Here is an 11058-nt window from a genome sequence, read left to right as displayed (position 1 = left end):
ATTTTTATATTTTTTATTTAGTCGCTAACTGGTGACTGAGATGCTTCTTTACGGTTGAGAAACGTCCCCGTCTTGACCGCTTCACTGCTGTGGACCTTGGACTCTGTTAAAACGTAATCCTGCTGTGATTGTGATGACGGCTCGATGATGGTTAATGCACAGCGCGAAGAAGGTTGTTTAGTTTCAGTTTTTTGTTTTTTTTTATCCTACTGACTTGTTAACCCGAGTGATTTCCGGTGAAGTTTTCTTTTTTTTCCCTCACAATGTTTTATCGAGAATCGTTGCAGTACTGTAAAACCTGATGATTCAGTTTCCTCAAGCATACTTGTTGATTATCGCCAGCCATTTTTCAAGAGCATGTTCCTGTTGATTCATTGGTACAGCTTGGGCAGATCACCAGTTCAGCGAGTCGGATTCCAACCTGCTGTTTTCATTCCTGTCACGGTCATTCCAAAAACACTGGAAGTTTTGAAATGGGTCTGAGGCGAGATATTCAGATTCATCAGCTCTAGTTTAACATTGGATTTTAGGCCTTCAGAGATTGGATGTAGTGGAGACATGTTGTGCGTATTCAGTGTTAAACTAGTTAACTATTAACAGAATCCACATAGTGAGAGTTAAATTGTAATTCAAGGTTTAAACATGACTGTGTTGTTGTTAAATGGCTGACCCTAATCTCCTGTGCATACTCTATTTATTATGATCGGACTTTTCAAAGCATTTAATTGTTTAAACACCTTGTTAATGAAATGTTGTTGTTCTTTTCCTGGTCTGATTTGTTTACTTTCAAAAAGCGATAAAATAATAAAAAATAAAATTGGTATGCAAACTGTCTTTCTATGTCTCGCACTAAAATCGACTACAAACAAAGCGCCAGAACTTTTGTTTCTCAGTCGGGCTAAAAAACTTAGATGAAGTTTTCTCAATAAGACAAATAACATTGGCTGATATCAAAGGTTAATTTCACTGAGGGGTAACATCTGGGTAATTTACGGCATGATCTTATAATGACCATTGAGAGTTACAATAACACTAAAAATACATGAAATATCGACATTATTTATCCTAATGTCACTGATAAGATGTCCTCTTTAGTCTGTTTGCTCCTCCGCTATAACCAGGTTACTCCACAAACACGTGAATCAGTTTTTGCATGCAACATTTCCACACCAACTGTTGATATATTATTCTTTATTGAATCAAATATATAATCTCATCCTGCATCAGTGCAATAGCAAAGGATTCCTATAGCGTCAGATTATTACACAATCATCTCAGTGCCGGTAAAATACACTTAAACACAGTATACATCTAACGGAAATGTTGATTAAAACTGATGCGTCTTAACGGAGCATCTGATTATGATATAGATGCATTTCATCTATCAAACATAAAATATCGACAATCATTTAATGTCTTTAGCATTGATTAGCATTGATAGTATCGTGCGTAGTTGAAAGTGCTTTGTGATTACTCTTCAGACAACGAGGCTGTATTAGCTACAGTAGAGCTCCTGCAGTTAGATTTGATGATTCTATTTTTAAAGAAGCAGGAAGCCCATGCAGAGGAACAGGAAGGGCTTCAGCAGGGCGGAGATTCCCTCCACACTCAGTGATGGAGCTCCTGCACAGACGGGTCGGTGACAAGGAGACACAAGGAGATTTCACAGTCAGAAGCATTAAAATGAATGAAAACCACATTTTGTTTTGTGTTTAATCCCTTGAAAGAGACACCAGTTTCATTCTCTGAAAACAGCAGGATTTCCTTGATGGTCTGTACTGGAGGTACGCCAATGAACCAGCAAACACAAAGTAAATCACGCCTCTCCTTTTCTCTGAAAATGAAAAGCTCATACAGCCTGTGTCGTCTCACCTGAGTCCTCGGGGGTTTCTGAACTGCTATAAGACCCAGTAGCGGCCTCGTCGAGGGCCGCGCGCTGGGAGAAGCTCAGCGCAGCGCGCTGTGCGCTGGTGACCTCGGCGGCATTGTCGGGCCCGAAAGATCTGAGCTGATCATCAGAGAGCGCCTGAAGGGAAGATCAAAGACAAATATATGACGGACATAGTAAAGCATAATACTTTTGTGATCACACGGTTACAGAAAAATTCCGCTGGAGTTACTGACGGTCAAGCTGTCTGGAGGGATTTCTGGGATAACCATCTCGTTGATGAAAGAGAAGACCGACGGAGCCAGAGAAGCCAGCTCGGATGCATCTAACCCAGCTGTGAGAGACAGACTATGGTTCATACTTGGTCCACTTTACACTGAGGTTTGCTTAATTACTTACAAGAGGAAATCTACTCACGGATGATTTTGCTCAGCTCATTGGTTTGTGCTTCGTCCCAAGTGTCTGGGGCTCCAAAAGTAGCCACGGCAAGGCTTTTAAATTGCTTCATAATCTTCGAGGAACAGCGAATGCCATCCATGGAGCCCACAGCTTCTCTGGGACACAAACACACGATGGGTAAAATATCTGATTCTGTTCTGGAAACAAAGTCCTCCACAAATCCAATGAACTACTGCATGCGACACTGGATATGGACTCAAACTATTTTATACCATTGATGGGGGACATTGGAAAATTCAGGATTATTACAAGTCAAAATTTCTGAGTAATGTCAGTGTCTTAGTGAGACAACCGTCTGTTTCATTTGGTTGGTATGACTGCTGGCTACAGACATAAATTCATGTGTGTATAAGAGTCCTGAAGGAAAAGCGACATGCGAGCGATGAAATTTGCACAAACCTGAAGGCCTCGGTCTGGAGCTGCTGGATTTCACTGATGTTCAGACCACACAGGAACCGGTCCAGCGCCACCATCTCTGTGGCGCTGAGCTGCGACACCGTCAGGTCGTACCGCTTGGCGATGCCCCTCCACACTGACCTCATCTGTTGAGGTACAAGTTAAGTCACTTTGTTCTGCTGTGGCGAGCACGCCGAGACGTGTCCCACTCTTCACCTGTGATTCATTCCAGGCACATTTGGCGAATTCTTCCAGGGAGTCCATAGGGAAAGAGATGGTCTCCAGATCCGCGTCAGAGAAGCCCTGAATTATACATCCCAGCTGCATGACCTGGCAGTCGGCCATTTGTGACACTGGGCCGAAGGCCTGCAAACACACATATAGATGTTGTTTCTGGACTGACGTATATTTATCTCAGTATGAGTGACTTTTGAAGTTAAATAGAAACTGCATAGGAATAGTCAAGGAAGGAAATGGTGTGGATATAATAAAACTGCATAGCAACCAATGGTACACTGATGGCTAATTATGTACTACCTGCCAATAAAATAATAATTTTGGCCTTTTGAACTCGAATAAAACTAAGAATGGAATTATTGCATGATGATATTTTGTAATGGTGATGATTAAATAACGTGGCTTTAATGGGGAGTCAATGGGAATTTATTTTTGTCCTTAATGACTTAATATGGTGGTGAAATTTAAATCTGATGCTACACAAAAACTAATGATGCATCAAAGTCATATTCTGGTTATTATTTCAAATATCTAATTAAGAAAACAGCAGCCAGGCACCCAATATTTGTTTTATTGAAAATAATTATTTTGTGTTTTTTCCTGAAGAAAATGAGCAACATGTAATCAAACTGGCAACTGAAGGTTAAAATCATAACTATTTCTTTTTAATCAGGACTGAAGTCAATCGAATAGTTTAAGCCCAAAAAAAGAAAGATAACTTATTTTTGCAGGAGGTTCAAGAAAACGACCATTTTTGTCCAAATGACTTGTAGATTGTAAATCGGATGCTTGAAATGATGCATGAAATCTTTTAACATCACCAAGATTGAAACTATATGAAAACTTTATTTTTTATTTTTTATTTAATCAAACTAGCGTTTGAAGGGTTCACTTCCTGAAATCAACTGAGAGATGGGCAAAAATCTACCATGATGGACATATTTTTGTCGATTTGTGCTGATGCCTGAAGGTCACCTGACACCAAATCGCTGGTTTCACTGTACCTCGGTTGCTTTCCCACGAAGCACAGCCAGCTGCTCAGCGCTGAAGTCAGAAAAAGACCCGAGCGCCTCCACAGAGGCCAGGAAGGTTTCCTTCGACATGGCGTCCAGCTGTGAGGGTTTCCAGTAGCTGTTGCTCATTCCTACTTCATCAATCAGCTGCTCAGTGGGTGTGATGAAGTTCTCCTGACCGTCTGAGTCCGTGTATTTAAGATCAGCGGAGATGTGAAAGAAGGAGCAAACACAACATAGAAAAGAAATGTAATCTGACAAAGTTGCAAATAGAAAGCCGCAGACGTTCCTCCTTTACGTGCTCTTTTCACCTGTCGTCTCGGACGAGGGGTCCGTGGCATATTCAAACCATTTCTTCCTTAGAGTGTTTGACACGTGGCGCTTCTTTGACATCAGGAAATAAAAAATATCCTTCATCCAAGGCTAATATGGAAAAAGACAAGAGAATTATGCTTTTTTTTATTTTATTAAATGTTTTTTATAGATACTTGCAGCTGAATGCTGTTTTGTGCCATACCGAGTGTTTTTGACTCAAACTGAAACTATCAACAAAAGTGTCATATCAGTAAAAAGCCACACGTTGATCAACTATAAAACAGTATATATATTTATGGGTGTGTTTAATAGATTGTGAGAAGTGAACGGCTGTTTTCACTAAAAGTTAAATAATCAGAATTTGACTTTTTAAAAAAAAAAATAAAAAATCAGCTCATTACGTTTGTCAGCAAACAATATCAAAATGTTTCCAAAGTACTGGTGAAAAACGTTAGTAAGACTCAAACTGTGATTAGTTATTGCTGATAATGTGACCCAGAACAAAAAAAAAAGTATTGTGATATGCAGGAAAAGTATATACTGTACACACCTTCTTAGGCAGAGCTGATACGTCATTATCGTCCAACATATATAAAGAACCGATTGTTTCGGTTGTCTCAGCTGTCCAGTTTGATGGATCTCTGACAAAGAGCACAACAGGGTCATTGCTGCCACTCACACACACATTTCCCCTCGCGTTGTATTTGACTGTATGAAGAAAGTAGAGTAGCTGAACAAATTCCTCCATAGGTACAGAGAGAGAACATGCCTGGCCTGAAGCCAGTGTGTTCTAGCTATTCTATTTATACATATTTATGTATCTTTGTGGTTTCTGTAACACTTCTCAAACATCTAGTATGAAGAGTGATATGACATGAACAATTTTATCATCTTCCTATGAGAGAAACTATAGAAATAAACATGAAACATAAAGCCTGAAACAAAATCAAAATGTCTGATTTTACACCCTGTAATGTCTCTGGGTTAACAAAGAGGCTTTTTACCCAAAGGTCTGGTTGACCAGCTGGATCAGGTCTTTCCGGTGACGTATAGGAATGTCTTCGCAGCTTGCCATCTTTCCCAGAGTGAAATTGAGGACATCAGGGGCCACGAGGGTCAGTTTGGATGGCGGCAGCTGACACACAAGACTTCTGAGGGTGGACACGTGTGTCATAGTCAGTCCAGACTGATCTGTTCCCTGCAAAGAGACCTTAACTTATCAACTTATCATGGCTACACTGAGAAATGCTGCTGTAAAAATATAAAGCAACCTGAGACTTTAATGTCTCTCAACCACCATCATCAAAAATAGATTTTAGATCTGGACACCATGCAGACAGATATATCAACTTGATATTGATTGGAACTAGGAAATAAAATTCAAATCTAGATTTTAGGCCACAATTACCTAATTTCTTGCTCTGACAGGTTGAATTCCCACCAGATGCACCCTGTACACTTTTTATTTTTTCAATTCACACTTTAACCAGTAGTTCAGATTTCTGTGCCGTTATCCTAGTCAACAATCCATTAAAGGTGCAGTACGGAAATTTTAAGGTGTGTGTGTGTGCGTGTGTGTGCGTGTGTGCGTGCGTGCGTGCGTGCGTGTGTGTACATTGGCCAGGCAGCGTAGAGCTCTGCTGATCAGCGCAGGGCGGGACCAGGCACGCAGAGGTAACATGCTCAGGTTGGCCTGTTCCAGCTTGTCAAGGAAGGTGGGGCACACAGAGTCAGGCAAATCCCTCAGCTTTGGAGGCCTGGGACACAGGAGATAAAAAAAAATCAACAACTGAGAAAAAATGTTTTCAGAATGCACAGTGAAGTCGGACGACAAATATCCAGTTTGCTTACGGCAGGTGAAGAATACACATTGACGGAATGTTTTCCAGCTCCTCTTCAGTGATGGTCTTAAAATAGTCCTTTCTCTCTTTCTCAAGAGTGAAAGACAGATACCGGGCAACACATGTGATCTAGAAACACATTTTGTGTGTATATGTTTTATGGTTCAGTTCCACACATAACATCACACAGACACTATATAGGACACATAAAACAATGCCCACCTCAGCTTGGGAAACCCACTGTGGAGTCTCGGCCATGGCCTGAGCCAATTCCCTTATGTCTGCAGCCTTTTGAATCATCTTACAAGTTAAACCTCCAAGGAGGGACCGCATCGTCCTGTCCGGGTATATCAAGTGATGACAACAACACACACACAGAAAGAACATTTAAAGTTAAACACCACACAATTCCCATATTGTACATGTAAAACATTTAAATTTAATGAAATAAAATTACATTACATTTAGTTTAGTTTAGTCTTGCTTATGTGTTGTGACAAACAAGTTTACCTGAACTTGACTTGCATTCCATCCTTCATCCTCTTCGCCAGATATGCTGCCTGAGTTAAACATGAAGATTTTTAAATGCGAGGCGGCAAGATCGGCCGAGATTTACTACTTTAACAGAAAAATCCTCAGGCCAGAGATCAGAATCCTGCACTGTTGGCAGAGACGCAGCATTCAGGGACGTTACCTGTGACCGGCACCATGTGTTGTTCTCCATTTGTTGCCCGTAAGTGATGTTTGCTTTCTTCATAGTGCTGAGAGACACAGCGCAAGCCAAACGCTGAGGCATCGTCCTCGTCATCATCATCTTCTTCAGGACATCAGGTGGAAGCTGCAGGGAAACGTTCATAGAGCCAGACCACAGAACCGTTAACTTTATTGCTTTATTTCAGTCAAATCTTGAAACTTCTATATATTTCACACAGAAACTGAAACCTTTATCTCATGATTGATCATTTTAGCCACGCTCACATAAGAACATAGGGAAATCAATAAATGTTTCTCAAAATATTACAATATTTCAAGAGATCAAAAGTTCCTTTCTTTGTTTTTTGTTTTTTAACAGAAAAGAAGCTATTACTATTACAATTAATTTAATGCTTCAAGCTTCTCGGTTTCTATGCTATTATTGATTATTAATGGTGTTAATGGTATTCTTCTTTTTGGTGAAATACCAAAGTATCCGCTTTTCTAAAGTTATATGTACAACAAATCTGGACAATATTACAAATCACAGAAATTCTCTTTCACCTCTTTGTCTCTGCTTATTATATTGATCTACAAATACCCCGAATGAATCCGTTCACTTGTCCTTGTCTGGCGACTCACATTCTGCAGCATGGCCTTCAGCTGCCCCTTTCTCATTCTCCTGCTGATGTTCTTGAGAGCGTCTGTGTCATTGAGGATCTCGTCTTTCAAGCGCTTGATTACGCAGACCGGCACAGCTTGTGTAACTGTCTGAAAGTCTTTCAGCTCCTTATATGAGGTGTTATTACACTGAAATGAAGCAGAGTGACATATAAAGACCAACAAATCTTATAGGATTTCTGCAAATGACTACATGTGGCCCAGTTCCCAAGAATGTCGAAATGACACTTAAAAGTTGTCTCATAATTTGAATGTAGAACAAATAACAGATTATCTCTCTCTGAACAAGGACACACATTGATTTAGCCTCTAAAAGATCTGTTACTGCTTTTTCATTGCAGAATATAAACAATAAAACAGTAGCCTTGCAAAGACATTATTTGAGGTTGACAAGCTCACCTGGTCACCCAGCTGTTTTTTAACCAGCATGCACTGCTGGCTTTGTGTCCACTGGAGGTTCTGGTTTTTAAAACCCTCTGGGAGAGCTTTGGAATTGAGGTCAAGGAATTGTTTGGGAGTCAGAAACATTGCATTCTTTCCCAGGTCCAGCAGGGCTTGAGCACTGGAGTTGAACCCCATATAGCGGTTGACCAGGCGCTTCTTCAGCTGGAGTCAGGAGAGCGAGGAAGCACACAGAATAATGAAATTTGTCAATTCAACCTATAATAGAGGGAGAAAAAAAAATACTTTTGTGAGAGTTACATTTTTGGCCTTGGAGTTCTGGCAGTGATCAAGCTGAGCGAGAACTTTTTTTCTGACGTCAGGAGACATTTCTGGAAGTTCGCTGAGACAACAAATCAGGGGTCCGAGCCTGCAGGGGTTCAAAACCAACAACCTCGTTATTATTTACAACCTTTGTCAACATCCAATCAATCCAGGTGAACACGATTCCTGTAACAAAAACTCGCCCTCAGGTTTCTCTATGCTCATTTACTATCATCACTCTCAAAATGAGCTGTATCCTGTTACATGACGTTTTGCTGTATTATTATTTGAAGAATACACACTTATCCAGATGCTCGTGATACTCCTCACGGAAGCAGTCTTGAAAAGTCTTCAGAAACAATTTGCACCTCGTGGGCATCGGGTCCTTCATGATGTCCAACAATCCTGACCTGAAAAAATCACACATCTGCAACAAGAAGGGACAGAAACCAAGTGAGACAATGATCAAAAACGTTATTATATGATTTTGGTTTTTGGTTCCATCTTCCCTTAATCTTTTGAATTATATCCAATCACCTTTTCTTTGCGGGAAGAATCCACATCAATTGTGGTCATATGGGACATGAAGCTTCCCATCACAGTCAACACCTCTAAGCTCAGTTGTCTCTGTGGAGCTGTGCACTGTTTCTTCAGGCCTGTGATAGAATCAGGATGTTAGGAGACACGGTCGAGCTGAATGCTGAAGAAACAAAGAACCCGAGGGTGTAAACATGTCACCGCATCGGATTATGTCAATATCATCGAGGCAGCTCCTCGTTTACATGTGATGTAAATGTTGATTGTCACCATGCTTGTGATTTACATGTAAAATATTTCAACACGCGCGCACACACACACACACACACACACACACACACACACACACACACACACACACACACACACACACACACACACACACACACACTGCACGGACAACTCGTCCACAGAGGACTACATCGTGTATTTTTAGTCTTTGATATGGCAAACAGATAATTTGTTGGAGCAGAATAATCAGCTTGATTTATGAGTCTAATGCCTTTTTTTTTTAAGTAAAAAAAAAAAAAATGTTTGTTTGATAAATATTTCCCCATTTTTCCACACCATAACTCAGATATGGAAGAATGAGGGAGTTAAATAATAAGTTCAGTGAATTTGATCTAATAATGGTCAGATTTTACACATCATGCCAATATTTTTTGATCATTTCGACTTCAGGATATTTATATGCAGTTTCCAACTGAGCTTTTCATCAAAGGTAATTCCTAAAAATGTATTTACCGGTACATGCACTTGTTCAATTTGTTTACTATCAAGAGAATGATGAACAAAGAGAAACAAAGCCATGTGATACTATACTAAATATATATGAACATATACTAGATATCTAAAAAATATATACAATATCTATTAGAAATAACAATGTGTAAAAGTACATTGTACAGCATTTATTTTCTCAAAAAAATTCTGAACTCTCATCCATGGACGAGTTGTCCTACAAAACACACACACACACACACGCGCGCCCGTGCACGCTCGCGCACGCTCGCACACACAAAGGCTACACTTGTTATGTGATCTTCTGACTTTGGTTCTAATGTTTGTGTTTTAAATAAACTAATTGTGGAATCGTGTGTGCGCTTTGTATCATTTGCATTTTCCAGCTCAGGACAAGGCAGGAAGGAAAACCATGTGGTTATTTTAAGAGGTGTGGCTGGTGGCAGCTACGATTAATCTCAAGGGAAATGGCCTCTGAAGTGATGGCTATGTGTGCGTTTGTGACGACATTGCACTCAACCAAACCCTTTTTCTTACTTGAGCTGGGGTCAGACGGAGCTTTCATTGTGCAGTTGAATTTGTTCTGGATGATCTGATTCCTTGCCCACTTTGCCACCCAAGTCTTCTCGCTGTCAGCCATGGAGACGTACACGTCCTGCAGCATCTTCATCCTGGAGCAAGAAGCAGTTTGGCAGTTTTTAATAAACATAAGTAGGAAATAAAGCCACATGAAGGCTCCGCTGCTCACATTGGTTTCATCCTTTGTTCATCTAACTCGGTGGGAAGATCCATTCGTGCGGATGGACTTTCCTCCAACATGGGTTTGGCAGCCCACAGCAGAGCCTCAAATTCGTTTGAGGTGATGTCGTTTTCACACTGTGCACTCAAAGACGCCCAGGCCACAGGGGCCATGTATGCACGCATGTAACATGCAGAGGCCTCCTGCAGGGGAAAAAGACAGATTTATTTCTCATTAGACAACCAGAATTCGTGGTGCGTGTTATTTTATGTTCAAATCTTTGCAGGAATCTACTGACAGTAGCGTTTCTCATTTTCTTGAGGATTGCTGAAAGGTGACGGCACTTCCACAATTTGTTCTTCTGACAAGAGAGCACAGAACAAGAAGCATTTAAACCAAAACATTAAGATGAGATGTTATAGCTTCTCATGATGAGTCTGCTTTGTGCAGTGACTTCATATATTTCACATATTGCTTAGAAAGAAAAAAGTGAGGGCAGGAAGGATACTTTATTGATCCCATTCTCCAATTTATATTTAACTCAAACCACATGGGCAGTGGGTTTTCACAGTGAGCAGTCGGGGTCAAGGGCCTCGCCCAGGGCCACACAGCGCTACGCTGTCAACAGTGGGATGGGCAATATGTTATGTGCTTCCTGGTTGCCACAGCGAGTCGATTCCACGCTCAAGATAAAGGCTTTACTGTATGAGTCACCAGCAAGAACGTGTGTTTTCATAAAGATAATCTGTGATTTTAACCCCGACTTATTCCCTTTCATGTTGATTTCGTTTCCACAAAATTAAAGGGAACAAA

At 40.6% G+C, this 11058-nt stretch overlaps 1 protein-coding gene across 1 annotated transcript; it reads right to left on the bottom strand.

Moving 5' to 3' along the window:
• Positions 1-1151: 1151 nt before the first annotated feature.
• otoa (otoancorin) lies at positions 1152-10171 on the bottom strand. The gene is made up of 21 exons (XM_080470948.1): positions 10044-10171; positions 8766-8884; positions 8531-8655; positions 8226-8334; positions 7923-8129; positions 7485-7652; positions 6844-6987; positions 6660-6709; positions 6372-6486; positions 6160-6278; positions 5924-6065; positions 5313-5506; positions 4859-4949; positions 4305-4416; positions 3985-4175; positions 2960-3109; positions 2747-2889; positions 2306-2442; positions 2125-2222; positions 1873-2026; positions 1152-1623 (listed from the first exon to the last, which is right to left on the bottom strand). The coding sequence occupies exons 1-21, from the start codon at positions 10168-10170 to the stop codon at positions 1541-1543; spliced, it is 2778 nt and encodes a 925-aa protein (XP_080327074.1). The 5' UTR covers position 10171; the 3' UTR covers positions 1152-1540.
• Between the last annotated feature and the right edge of the window lie 887 nt (positions 10172-11058).

This window comes from Lipophrys pholis (assembly GCF_963383615.2).
Source record: "Lipophrys pholis genome assembly, chromosome: 9".
Classification (NCBI taxonomy): Eukaryota; Metazoa; Chordata; class Actinopteri; order Blenniiformes; family Blenniidae; genus Lipophrys; species Lipophrys pholis.
Note: the sequence above shows the minus strand (reverse complement) of the source record. Positions and strands in the feature narration are given on the sequence as shown.